At 39.4% G+C, this 14,457-nt stretch overlaps 1 protein-coding gene across 1 annotated transcript in view; it reads right to left on the bottom strand.

Moving 5' to 3' along the window:
* Positions 1-6,106: 6,106 nt before the first annotated feature.
* LOC101312917 (uncharacterized methyltransferase WBSCR22-like) overlaps positions 6,107-14,457 on the bottom strand; it is a 26,827-nt gene continuing 18,476 nt past the window's right edge. The window contains exons 3-10 of the mRNA XM_004296423.1: positions 8,754-8,945; positions 8,589-8,672; positions 8,430-8,485; positions 8,183-8,239; positions 7,968-8,017; positions 7,647-7,799; positions 6,911-7,046; positions 6,107-6,780 (exon numbers count right to left, since the gene is read on the bottom strand). Of these exons, the coding sequence (XP_004296471.1) occupies positions 6,616-6,780; positions 6,911-7,046; positions 7,647-7,799; positions 7,968-8,017; positions 8,183-8,239; positions 8,430-8,485; positions 8,589-8,672; positions 8,754-8,945 (893 nt within the window). The 3' untranslated portion in view covers positions 6,107-6,615. The remainder of the gene's footprint in view (positions 6,781-6,910; positions 7,047-7,646; positions 7,800-7,967; positions 8,018-8,182; positions 8,240-8,429; positions 8,486-8,588; positions 8,673-8,753; positions 8,946-14,457) is intronic.

Here is a 14,457-nt window from a genome sequence, read left to right as displayed (position 1 = left end):
ATTTTGCAGAGGTAAAGAACCAGATCGGGGGGTTGTATGAAGAAGAGAATGGCATGAAACGTAATTGTTTTGAAAAATTTGAGCATTTTGGTCTTTTACCACAAAAACTCGGGTCAGGCCTGTTACAACTTCATTTTGGGCTTGGACTCTTGTCCTAATCTGTACAAGAAATATAAGAAGTGGGTTTTTTGTGTTTTTAAATTTGGTCATGTGCTACTATGTAATTTTCTCTTTGAAATACCTATTTTCACAAAAGGAGCTGAACATGAGAACTCTTAAATGACTATGATTTCTCGCTTCAGTACCATCCAGGAAAAGCAAATGTCGTGGTAGATGCTCTGAGTCGAAAGCGTAGGGGAATAATTGCACTAATGATGGTGCATGAGTGGAGGTTGTTGCAGACCTTGTCTGAGTTCAAAATTCAGCCAAATCAGGTTGATAAGGGGTCATTTCTTTGCAGCATGTCTGTACAACCTACCTTGGTAAATCGGATTGTTCAAGCACAAGAACGTGATAAGTTGCTGCAAAATAAGATAGCAGATTTGGTAGTTGATTTGATTGATGATTGTCCAACAGAATGGTATGTGGGAAGTGATGGTGGTTTTAGATTTCGTGGCAGATTATGTGTTCCTAATGTGGCTGAACTCAAAAGGGAGATCCTTGATGAGGCGCATAGATCACGTTATACTATCCACCCCGGTAATACTAAGCTATATATGGACCTTCGAAGACAATATTGGTGGGATGGCATGAAACGAGAGATTGCTGACTTCGTCTCAAAATGTCTGACTTGCCAACTAGTGAAGGCAGAGCACCAGAGGACAGCGGGGATGTTGAAACCACTCACTATTCCGATATGGAAGTGGGAGAATATCACTATGGACTTTGTAGTTGGATTTCCAAAGTCTAAACTTGGGCATGATTCAATATGGGTCATTGTCGATCGGTTGACAAAGTCAGCTCATTTCATTCCTATATGTGTCACGTATTCAGTAGATACGCTATGCAAATTATACATACGTGAAGTTGTTCGACTTCATGGTGTTCCAGTCTCTATTGTCTCTGATAGAGACGCGCGGTTAACATCTCAATTTTGGAGTAGTTTTCAGAAGGCCATGGGCACCTCATTGGATCTTAGTACTGCTTTTCACCGGCAAACGGATGGTCAAACAGAACGCGTTAACCAAATAATTGAAGACATGCTTCGAGCTTGTATTTTAGATTTTAGGGGTAGTTGGGAAGAACACATACCACTAATGGAGTTTGCTTATAACAATAGTTACCACTCAAGTATTGGTATGACCCCTTATGAAGCTCTTTATAGCAAGCTTTGTCGCTCACCTATTTGTTGGGCTGAAGTTGGTGATGGCGCATTATTGGGGCCTGATATGGTTCAGATGACAACTGAGAAGATTGCAGTGATTAAGGATAAATTGAAAACAGCACAAAGCCGACAAAAGAGCTATGCAGATTTAAAGAGGCGAAGGGTACAGTTCAAGGTGGGAGACCATGTTTTCTTGAAGGTTTCACCAACGAAAGGTGTTATGAGATTTGGGAAGAAAGGAAAATTATCACCGAGGTATGTAGGGCCTTTTGAGATCTTAGAGACAGTTGGTGACTTGGCATATTGATTGGCCTTACCGCCTAGTTTATCTGGAGTACACAATGCGTTCCATGTGTGAATGTTGAGGAAATATATACGAGATGAATCACACAAGATTGACTATAGTACCATAGTGTTGAACAAAAATGCTACCTATGTTGAGTCACCTGTGTGCATTGTTATCGAATGACAAAGCAGCTTCGTCGAAAGGAGGTTGCGTTAGTCAAGGATTTATGGAGTCACCATGATGAAGGTGATGCTTCATGGGAACTAGAATCCGAAATAAGAATTAGATATCCACACTTGTTTGTTGAGGCAGGTAAACAAATTTCGAGGACGAAATTTTGTTTTAGGAGGGTAGAATGTAATGATTCAGTTTTTTTTGTTTCTTTTGATTATATATACACACAGAATATATATATATTTACATTGCTACATGTTTATATAAATATATAGGTATTTATTTAGTTATTTATTTATTTATTTTTTCTTGACTGATTAGTGGAGCAGTTAACTTGGACTGATTTTGAGAATTTGGTTTTGTGGAAGCAGCTTCTGGGAATAGGGAGAGGACAGACGGTTTAGAGGAGAGGGAGGAGAACTGAAGTCTTGCGTTTGGGAGCAGTATTAGGTGAGTAAAACTTTCAAAATTTCATAGTCTAGTGATTTTGGTTTATCTACTCTCCTTCTTCCATTGCTACGATTAATATTAGAGTTGGTGGTTTGCTATAAGGTTTTCACTTTCTATTGATAGGCATTGGAACTTTAGGGATGCTTGGTTGTATGATACCTCGGTTCAGTTGAATTTCTCTTCTCTATGGTTTGGTTCGAATTTACTGTAATTGGTCAATTTAGCATCCTCGTTTGTCTTTAAAATCATGATTTGATTGCACAAAATCGTTGGGCATTTTGAGTAGTATAAAATTGATATATTATTTGCCCAAATTGATTGAGAAATAAGGAAGTTATGGTGTGTGAAGTGATCTTGTTTGTTTCTCTTCTATATTAACCCAGATGGGTTTAAGGACTCTTTTGGTTCATTGAATTTCTTGATTAAGTATGAAGCACATACAACATTGTAGAAGTTTTCCTTCACGATTCAATAGGATCAAGAATCATCTCAAACGGAGAAGAATTGAAACTTGTAGAGAACTTTGAAATAGGAAGGTTGCATCAAATTTTCTGGTATGAATAGCTGAAAGAAATCTGAGTTTCTTTTTGGAGTCAGTTGACAATGTTTTTATGAAATCCACATATGCTTAACACTTTGTCTTCTTAATATCATACTTTAGTTATGTTTTTTTTTTTTTTTTTTTGTAATCTAAGGGCTAGAAGGCAGCCCTCACGCCGTTACTATTACTGAAATCGCAGAATACAAGGGAGGGGACATAAAGCCTAAACCCCATAATGCAAGAACACCTAAAAACAATATTAGGAGACCCTACACAACCTATGCATTCAAGCAATAACAAATTAACAAAGAGCATATCATTGACGACTCTATTTGCTTTGCATAAAACATGGCGGCATAACAGAAAGCTAAAACTCATATGGAGCCATAAAAGACTATGTATATCTGCTTTCCCGTTATGCGAAGATTTCACTCTGTCAAAAAGAGGCTGCGACCATTTGACTAAGCAAAGAACTCGCTGCCTCAATAACGCAATCACGACACTCTGCGTGCGCTTGTCAGGACATAGCCCACATTGCCCTTTAGTAAAAGAGCTTATTGACGGCATAGAGCCACACCTCATTAACCAACTAGACATTACTGAATGAAAAACAAAACAAAACATAGTTAAAACAGTCCAGGCCCAAGCCCAAACAACAAACCTAGGGAGAAGAGGATCCCTTGTAGTCAGCCACCATCGACCTAGTCCTACTGCTACCACCGTCGTCGCCGTCCATACCCTGTAACCACCACCCTCCCTCAGCCGGACCACCGCTCTCCAGAGCCCGACCACCACATCGCTCCTCGAGGAGGCCACGATATAGACCGGGCTCATGCCTAGATCCGACGAAACGGAACCAATTCGGATCGAAAACTTATTCGATCCCCGCCGCCAAGCCGTCGAGATCTCATCTGCGTCCGTCTGCTGCCAAATCTGTGGTTGCCTATCCTCTCGCCGACCAACCCTGCACGTAGTAGGCAAATGCATGCCGGCCCCAATGAACGCCATCCCTAACACCGTACCTGTACTCGCCTCAGCCTCACCAAACAGGTCGCCGAGGGAGCTCGGTAGCACACCAGTCAACATGAAGCCGACGAAGACCCGTCCGACGACGGCGGGAGGGCTCGCCGCCGGACAGGGGACGCTCACTCTTGATTTGGGTCAGACGCTCACGGGAGAGAAGCAAATGAATATGTTTTGCTACTTTAGTTATGTTTTGTACTTGCAATTTAAATTCTGACGGCTTGAGTGTGCAATACATATGTTAATTCCCTGTAATTGATATTGGTTATATTTTTGCACTCTTGTGAATATTATGTTTTTAAAGCAAATAAGGAATGATTCATCTGCGTACATTATTGTTCTTGATTTGATTTATATCTGCTTGTGTAGACACCTGCATAATTAACCTTGTGTCATCGAAATGTTAGTGTATCATTGTAGTTACAATTGATTATAGGTTAGAATACCTTGAATATCATGTAGAATGGGTGAGTTTGATCCCATAGTGAGCAAGCAGGGAACAAGAATAGTCCCTGGGGTGAAAAACCTCATAACAGTTAGTGCACTAGTCTGTCGTTGTCAATTCAGTGTTATTTTGTGCGGACTGATTCAACATGGTGAGTTGATCCGTGTTAGAGCAGTACCCTACTTGGTGAGTTGATCCATGTGGGTGTTATAGATGAGGAGTTTTTGTCTTCATAAATCGAATTGTGTAATGCTGCAAGGTTAGTCATTTGTCTTGAGTTGGTATATGTGTTAGAGTGGTACATCATCTCTAAATATTGTTTTGGATGAGACTTACCGTGTGTTATCATTAGAAGTCTTATGTATTATTATATTAGAAATTGTTCTTCGTATTCTTATATGATATTCTCCTGTATTACTTAAAGTAATATGTCAATGTATAATAGTCTCTTGTATAGTTTTGCTCATACAAGCTTTATAAGCTTACCGGATTTTCTTTTTCCTGTGAACCCGGTACACCATTTTATGGTGTAGGGAGTGACTTTGCAGGGAGTCAGTCTTGAAGGGTAACAAGAAGCCTTCAGGAGTAGTGACTGACGTCTACCACTTGCTTGGAAAGTGAGTGACATGATTCCTATGTAAAATTCCTAGATTTCTTTTTGCACTTTCGTTAAAAGGTGTAGAGTTAGATATCATACCTTCAAACTGGTTGTAAGGTTTATTATTTTAACATTTACTTTCTGACATTCTTGAATAATTAATTATTCCTTGCATTGGATAATATTCCGATTCACACACAAATTTTATTGGTTTTGATATTTTACTTCAAAGCATAAAATTTGGGGATGTGACATGTAGTCCCCTGACAGAAAATGGAAAAAACATTCACCGGCCCGGGTGCAGGTATCTTCTATCCCTAATCATCGCTTTTCTGAACATCATCTGTCCATGGTAGTGGCATAGAGAACATTTGCAGTTTCAGTTTCCAATTAGTATAGAAGAGGCACTGCGATTCAAGCTTCAGGCTGTAAACGAACACTAAATCAGATCATGAATTCATGAAGTTTGTTAAATTTTATCTTTGCAAAACATAATAAAGATTGTATATTAAATACTATCAGATATGGTACTGAATATATGAAGTTAGTGTTACTAGCTTTAGACCTGCAGAGAAATGCAGACGAATAAGAACCTTTTTATGTTGAACGAATCAGTAGAATTTCCCGTTGAAAGTTGTGATATATTGACCTTATGCACACACATTTTTTAGAGGTGGAATGACCTCCTGTAAATATTTGATGTTATTCCTTTTCAATTGGATGGTACAGAATTGAATCTACTTCTTCCAGAGTCATAACAGATACCGTCTGTCATAGGTGCAAAAAGAAATCAAGGAATCCGCAGGACCTCCACCTCCATGTTGTTATTTCAATTTTAACTCATCCTCTTGATAGATACATGAGATCATTAAAAACTCAGATGGTTGTAAGTTGTAACCAGTAGTTCAAAGAGAACAAAAACCAGCAACCTCTGTAACAAGATGGTTGCTCACTTGCTCCTCGTATCCTGTAAAACTCGCGAGCTCTGTCTATGTTATTCACATCTATACAGGCAGTATCTCCATCCTCATCCTACTGAAGGATTTTAGTTAGTTATTGCTTTGATCTCTTGCTCACATACTAGCTTTCTTAGGCTGTGGCGCAGCTTGTGCTTGGTCAAAAATAGTTGGAGTAAGTTTAAGTAGACTTTTACATTCTGCTTTCATCTAATCTCTCGCGTCTTCTTCTCTCCAAGGGACCTTCAACCCACATTCTTCAACCTCCCACTTATCTTACGAGTTCATAGAGATATTTCGCAACCGACCATTGTGCATCATTGCTTCGATCTAAATCCAAAATCTCTTGCAGATTTATGGGAGCAAGATCCCTCAGAAAGCCTCGTTGCTTTCATGGAAGCCGTTATACTTCAAAATGGGTGGAAGGGATTAGCCACATCAATGTTGAAAATTGTAGCACATTCTTTTCAGAAATGTCTCATTATTCTCCTCCAATCCTTTTTCCATTCTCTGGTATAGATTAAAAATGTAATGTATTGCTCAAGTACGAACATGAACTGATGCACAGAGGGATGCTTTTAACTGAGCATACCTCAGAACAGAACACAACACTACTCTAATTTTTCTCTCAAACTAGTCAAGGTTACCAACGCAACCACCAAAATACAACATGACAACTTCTGGAAGCTCTCCCAACATGACTGCTTATATAAACTTTAAACTGTAAGTATTGGTTTAGTATTAGAAACCAATACATTAATAGTGAAGACCGCTAAACCTGTGACTTCCAACTTATGCCATCGAGGTCTGGTGCAAGATCAAAAGCGAGCCTTTCGTTTCCGACCAGTGTACCTTGTATCTGGAGGAACAACATTCCCTTTTCTTCTACTCTGTTCCTTCTTCTTCAGTATCCAATCTCTCCCCTTACCTTTCTTTGTTGTTCTCTGCTTTTTCCTTGGCCTGTGCCTGTCTGAAATGGATACCTGCTTGACAAAATAATATCACATTAGGAATTCATGAAGAAATGAATTACTGTGGGCTTCGAATTTATGTGAGCCCTGTTGAAAAATTTATGTTTAACCAGAAAATGAAAAGGTAGTAACACAAACTTACTGTCTGATTTTCTTCATCTTCACTACTATCTTCATCAGAGGAACTATCTCCATCCTCACTTTTACCCTCGGGAACCGATGTGTTGACAGATGGCGGACCACATGTGAGGACTAGGTATTCTTTTCTTTTCTTGGAACTATTACAAAATATTGATAGGTTAATAGCGTACAAAATAGATTCGGTGGGAAAAGGTTCTATGATGAATTTCAGTTGTTTCAATTTCCATGACATCTCGACTGACTATTTTCATATAATTTCAGTTCAGTTAATACTATCTCAAAAAGGTCACTCATGCAGTTATTATTGGTTGATGTAGCATTGAAACTTTCAATATTCACTTATTTTGAGAACTAGGGACCTGTCCTTACAGAAGAATCTAACTAATTGCAATTACAGCATGCCATAAGAGCTAGTTTAGGAACATGTCATAAGAAAAAAGAAAAAAAGAGAGAGATAGTCAATGATGTATGGTTTCCATGCTGCATAGTCTGAAGTCCATGCTTGTATGTAATTGCACTGTTTAGATATTTTCGAGTATTAGAAAGGTATGGGTGAAAGCTTATGCAGGAAAGGTTCATAATCAAGCAGCAGTAAAAAAAAAATTTGTTGTTCACAAAAGGGATCATGCATGACCAAAGAACCAATGATGCAGGGCAGAACCAAGTAATGAGATCAATTTACTATCCACTTTTGTCTATGGAGACCTTCAGACAAGCTCTTATTGTTTGTTGCATACCTGTTTGGATAATCAACAACGATACCACCAGAAAATCCAGCACGCATTGCAGAACTCACAATCAATTCCCGCTGGTCTATATTTTCTGGATACATTTGAAATGCAGCTTTTGCTCCCCTAGCTAAACATCTATACAGTGACCCAAAGAAAGCCCTGCAAAGATTTTGAGCCAAAAACATTCAATGCCACACCAAACATAAATCAAGAGTTCAGCCTTTGCTAAACTTGGTAAAAGAACAAGAAGGGCCCGGCAAGTAATTAATTACATTCCAAGCACAACAACACTGATAATAACCATAACCAAAAGCAACCACAACATACTTCAATCTTAATCGTGGATTATGAGAGGACTTGTCAGCATTGCACAACCACTGCATTGCCAAAACATTAAAAATTAAAATCGGGTTCTGATAAGCAAGCACTCTAAATTCCTGGCAAGGGACACATGCTAACACAGCAGGCAGCTGATAGAAGAAGCTATCTAGGACATTCACTCCTAATAATTATCAAAACCGGTAACAGATAGCAAAACTCACCTGAACAGCTGAGATACTTATGGCACCGTCAATAACTCCTGAACGAAGTCCTAACCCCTGAAACAAAATTTCAAACAGTATTACGCCACAAATCAATTCCAGGTTGAATCATATGCACCACTTTCCTACACTAAATTGCACAATTAACCGAAGATATCAGCCAAACAGGCTCTAAATCCAAATAACATAATGTTGCAAAACATAATCTCTGTTTATCTGCCTACATAAAATGGAAAATGAAGCTCACCTGGCCCATGTCTGCAAGCAAAAGGTCACCCTTAACCTCATTTTCCAGTGCAACATCTACAATTAATTGAAAATAAAAAAATTAAACCTGGAATGCCCCAATTATAATAAAAATTCACATAATATAAGAAACCAAAAAAAAAAAAGAACTTTCATATACCAAGCATGGAATGAGAAATATCTAAACCAATCCAGTGATGCCCATTATCAGACAAGGTCTCTCCGCTAAGCCCAGAGCCGCAACCTACACAGGAAAACTTCAAAGCACTCAGGTTTACTCTGAAAAGTCAGAGTTTTTAGGGTTTAGGGTTTAAGAGAAACATACCTATGTCGAGCAGCAACCTGGGGACGTCATCTTGCGGCAGAGCGAGAAGCTCGAGGGCCCGGTCGGAGAGCTCGGACTGAATCTCCATGATGCGGGAGTTGCGAGTGTACTTGCGAGCTTCCTCGTCATTGTAGAAAATCTCCGGCGGGTTTTGGAGCTCCGGCCGAGACATGTTGATGTGTGTCTTTCTTTCTCAAACACACAAAGAAAGGAATGCAGAGAGCTTAAACCCTAGTAGGGAGTTATCGGGCGATTAAGACCCGGCCCAAATACATACATTACTCCCAAACACACGTGTGGACAGGTTACGGTATGATAAGACTCGGGAAAATTTCACACGACTAGAAATACTCATAAAGTAGTATGGGTTCACATCCAAAACCAATTGGTAATGGGTGGAGTGGCCCAAACCTTTATAAACCCATAGACAATGTCTCATATTTCCGATGTGAGATTGATATCTCAACAAACACGAACGAAATTATAAGGAATTGGTTTTAGCATCATGTCAACGAGAGCTTAATGGTTTATTTTTTGTGTTACACGATAAATATACGAAACAAAATTAATATGAAACGAATATACGATTCGACACAGTGTTTTGTCATAGTTATCCATAAACCAAACTTAATAGAATCGAATACTAAGGTGCTCAACTTGACTGACCTTCTTTCCAAGTTTGAATTCAACTAGATTCAGCTCATTTGTGAAATGTGCTTGAGCTCAAATACCCTCGACTCAACTATGTAAGAATATCATTAAGTTAGGTTCAAAGACAATTACTTATAAAAAGAATTCCAGAGTACCCTCATTGCTCAAGGTTCATGGGAGAGCTTCTAATGAGGACTTTATAATGAGGACCAAGTGAGGACTTTCAAATGAATGGTTGGATAATATGCACATGGGAATTAGAAAATATCAATTAAAAATCAAAACCTTGATCCAACCGTTCATTTGAAAGTCCTCACTTGGTCCTCATTATAAGGTCTCCCTAAGGTTCATAACGAACTCACACACACCATTGTTAAAGAATGTAACAATCGAAGTTAATTGAGTGATTGTAGTTGGCCCCTGGCAAGTTTAAGTTTCTTCGAAATTGCTGAAATTGTTGTAATTTGGCCTTATTGGTATTTGAATGATTTTTTTTTCAAGCACTAATATTGACCGGAATATATTTAGAAACTGAGTGACATCCTAAATTCTAAAAGAAATAACGTCCCAAAATTAGTTTGAAACTGATGAAGTATAAACTGTAGGGAATGAGATAATAAGAGAATCATCATCTTATTCATTGATATGAGCCCTTTATATAGGGAACTATAAAGTACCAATAAGGTAATGATAAGTAATACATAGTCTTATTCTAACTACATATCCTGATGGCATAAGGCCAAGACACACATATGAAATATCCTAGAACAATATGGAATATCTTAGAACACTCCCCCTTGTGCTACGCGCCGCTATGCCGGTGGTGCTGATATGTCACCTTGTCAAAAACCTCGTCAAGTAACAAAAATCCTGTAGGAGAAAAACTAAACTTTGATCGTAAGAGAAAAAGAGTACAACGCACCCTTCACATTTGATAATGACATGTATGTATGTGCTAGACTCCCCTTAAAGTCTGCATCTCTCCCTGATTTTTACATCAATCATAGGGCTCTTCCTGATTCTTTCAAATCACGGAAGTTTCGATAACTTAGCATGTCAATACTCTTTAACATGTCTTCAAATGTGGTATTGGGCAATAATTAACTAGATCATGCCGTATTTTCCTCAAACATGATTTTTTATACTAAGATCTTGAGGAGAAGGCCGCTTGTGAACTCAAGACATAAGTTCACGCAGAAAATCATATTCTCGCGTAGCATGACCTTCGGGTACTAAAACAGCCATAACTTTATCTAGGAAATAGATATGGACGATCCGTAAATGTTTATGGAAAGTAGACATCCGTACCTTTCCAACCGTATATTACACACTTTCTGTTTCGTCCCGACCTATTCACAAAGTCCCGTCGAAGTTGACTGTTTTGCCAAAATCAGATTCTCGGACAGATCCGTCCTACTTAACAAAAATGGCCATAACTCACTCAATATGATTGGTACGATCAAATGGTTCGTGTCCCTGGAAAGTAGACACATAGACCTTTCCAATGGTATCAATTTCATAGTTTTCCAATGAGTGAGGTTTCCTGTAGATCCCGTGGAAGTTGACCTACGAAGCTTGGCAGATTCTGATTTCGCTTTTGATGTGTCTTTCTTATGTATGGATAGAATAAGCCTCAACCTTTTATACCATTAAGTATTGAAAAAGAAGTTACTGCCATTACATTGGCGTTGTATGGGTGCATCCGGTCACTACCTTGATATTCCTTCACACTAATCATAGAGGGAACGTAGCTGCTCGACCGCTAGGAAGAGAGTAAAAGACTATAAAGGAGAAACTTGGCCTTACAAGTTTATAGTGAACGAGATGTTAAATATTTCGTATCGTGTTAAGTACATTGATGCGTCTTATTGTACTTATATGGGAATTTCATCTCTTAACACATATTTGTCATCTTTCTTTAGACAAAACAACAGATCTCTCTTTATAGAGTAAAGATTTTGACTAATCATGGGGTATATGTAGGCCTCACTTTCGTTAGAGCACCTAAACCGATTGATGGAAAATCATCATCAATACAGTCATCGAGTGCCTTTTCGAGACCGTGTCTTCCCAAGATCTGTTTCATTCTTAACTTCAGATGTTTGATACATCTTGGCATCTCTTAGTTCATCAAGAGTCCATGTAAATTCGGAATCAACACGCAAGGGCATAATTCATCATATCCCTTCAAAATCAAGTAGTTACTTACCGTGCGTTTTAAACTTCCTTTTGCAAGCGCGTGCTCATATGGTCTGGAGCCATTTGATTCGGATGAATAAAGTCTGTTTAAGACCTTCATGTATATCTCTGATCCCATAGAGATGTTATTATGACCACATTCATAGGCTGTATGTTCAGTTATTCGGAAACTACCAAACTGACAAAGTAGTGGAGTTCAATGACATCCATTACGAGAGCATATCTCATCATAGTCGATCCTAGTGCGTGTTAGTGAGAGACCTTGCGCCATAAGGTGAGTCTAAGCTCTTGTTCTCACTACGCTATCTAACAAAGACATAGTTGATAAGGTTTACACTTGCGGTGTCAATATCACCTGTCCAAAGACCTATCTCTTTGTTATGCTGGATCATATCTTTCCATTAGGCCAATCAACTAAGTTGATATCCATCAACGAAGGGTGGTTCGATAGTAGACTCATTATCCCACATCCTCATATACACTAATGTAATACTTGTAGAGATCTCTATATGGATTGGATTTGACATTGAGGCGTCCCCAATGATAATCATAATTCAGACTTTATGAGACAGATTTGAGTATCACTGATCAATGGATCAGGTTGTGCCAAGCTCGCTTTCTTCCTAGTGCAAGAAATTATCGAACCTAAGAGCCTCCCTCCTTTGGGGAGCCACACGGCCTTGTGACACCAATTTTGCCACTATATGGCGTCACCATGTCACCATCCATGGTGATGGCGCCAATATCAACTTCTTTTGGTCGCGCCATGTCCTTTGATAAGACATCAATCCTTGCAGACATATTTGCAGCATGTGATGTCGTCATTTTAACACTTTAAGCATTTGAGATTAAGATGAGACTTAGTGGGGACAAACCATGACAATTCACGTCGTTCCACTTAAACACTTATGTTCTTATATATGTCCCCATAACGATAGGAATATTGTCTCATCAAAGTGACAATCCGTAATATAACGGTGAAATAGATCGCCTGACAAGGTTTCTACATAGGCGGACTATATAGTTGGAGGTTCTACATATCCAACCTAAATATTTATTCATCTCAAATGACCCATCATTGTGCGCAGTAGCAGTGCGATTTAGCACCTAGAAATAACATCTAACAGAACTCAAGGATTGGAGATCCGTTTCAATCCTGTTTAAGCTCAAGGATTGCAATTTCGTGTCAATCCGTGCCTACAGTCACGAGTTGTAGTGCAAAAATATTCAATGTTGATGGGTCGTAGACGAATAATAAAGCTGCATGTGATATAAACCTGAATGGAAGTATTGGTGCACATCTACTAATCTTAAGACTATTATCGTAGTCATTTTTCGTGAGACCAAATAAGTAACAGGATGGTAGGTGTTTCTGCTGTCCCAAGTTCCTCAAGGACAGGGACGGCAATTATCGTTGTTCCCTCTTCAATCTTTATAAATAATTTCTTTTTTAAAAAAAAAGGGTAGTGAGCTCTTAAAAGCATAAGCAGCAGACAATAATGTAACACGTGACTAGTGTGTTAACACTTCAACTAACACCATAAAACATAAAAAAAAGTGTCCGCAAGTTGGTTGTATCTATCTACATAATTTGATGTAAGAATGGAATGTTTACTTTTGTGTCATTTAGCGTAGGAGGGTCTCATTCCTAATTTAGCTAAAGAATAGGCTTTCAAAACAAGTAATAAGCATTGCAGGGGGCCGATGAGACATCGAGGAAAGGCCGGTGCACCTCAATTGCTTGAGGAATTGACCAGACGGCCTCCAGGAAGTTGGAGCCGTGTTTGGGTGACGTTAATGTCCCCCGAGTGCTGCCATTTACAACCATGGCATCACCATCATGCTTTATGGTGAAACTAGATCCCGAATGTCTTTGTTTTGAGCGGAAGAATGGATGTCCATGAGAATTTAAAGTAGCTCAAAATTCGGACCATCATATCTCTTCCAGAATGACCGATTTGGTCAAACCAAAGCATGAGTCGGTGTCCCAAATATCATGTTTGGCGATAACATGGGATTCGATATTCAAATCGTAGTGACATACTGTCTTCTAGATTGACTTAATTATGAGCTTCTCCATGAGAAGGTATACACAAAATAACTCTTGTTCATTCTCACAATTTGTTTTCAAATGAAAACTATTAGCATGAATGTTTTTAAAGCTCAACATGATTCGGTTGCCTCTCAATGCATAGAGGGTGTCACATCCCGACCCTTATATTTTTACCTTATTTACTAGCGTGATTATAATAAGAATTTTACCGTCTCGATCATTGAGTAAATAGTTTAATTGGTCCCTAGAGGGGTTTCGGGGACGATTATGTGCGGAGGATTATTCGTATGAGGAAAATATGACTACGGTAAAAATGGTAAATTTTAGCTAGTAAAAGGTAATTTTTATTCGGGTATTATTTTTCGGGGTGTTTTTATTTTGGAAGTTTGGGTTAAAAAGGGAGTGTTGGGTCGGCTGGGCCGAGCCCAACCCATTTTCTTCTTCTTTTCTTTCTCTCTCCCTCCCGATTTCCTCTCCGCACCCGAGCCTCCCGCTGCCCGGTTTTCCGGCCGCCCTCCCGCCGCCGTCCGGCCTCCGTTCGCCGCCGGACCGGTTCCGTTCGGTCGGTCTCCCTCCCAGCAACATTTCTAGACCGGTGACAGCCTCCCTAGCGCCGCCGTGAGTGAGCGGTGCCGCCCGAAGCTTCGACTGCCGAATCGGTTTTTTCGCCGGAACTTCCTCCTCCGGCCACCAATCCGGGCAAGCTTGGTATGGTTTTGTAGCCCCTTCCAACCCCAGCAACCTTGCCCTAAAAGGACTCACTCCCTCTTGAGCTAGGTAAGGAGAAATTTGAGGTGGAAG

This window comes from Fragaria vesca, linkage group LG4 (assembly GCF_000184155.1).
Source record: "Fragaria vesca subsp. vesca linkage group LG4, FraVesHawaii_1.0, whole genome shotgun sequence".
Lineage (NCBI taxonomy): Eukaryota > Viridiplantae > Streptophyta > Magnoliopsida > Rosales > Rosaceae > Fragaria > Fragaria vesca.
The sequence above is the reverse complement of the archived record's forward strand: the minus strand, read 5'-3'. Positions and strand labels throughout refer to the sequence as shown.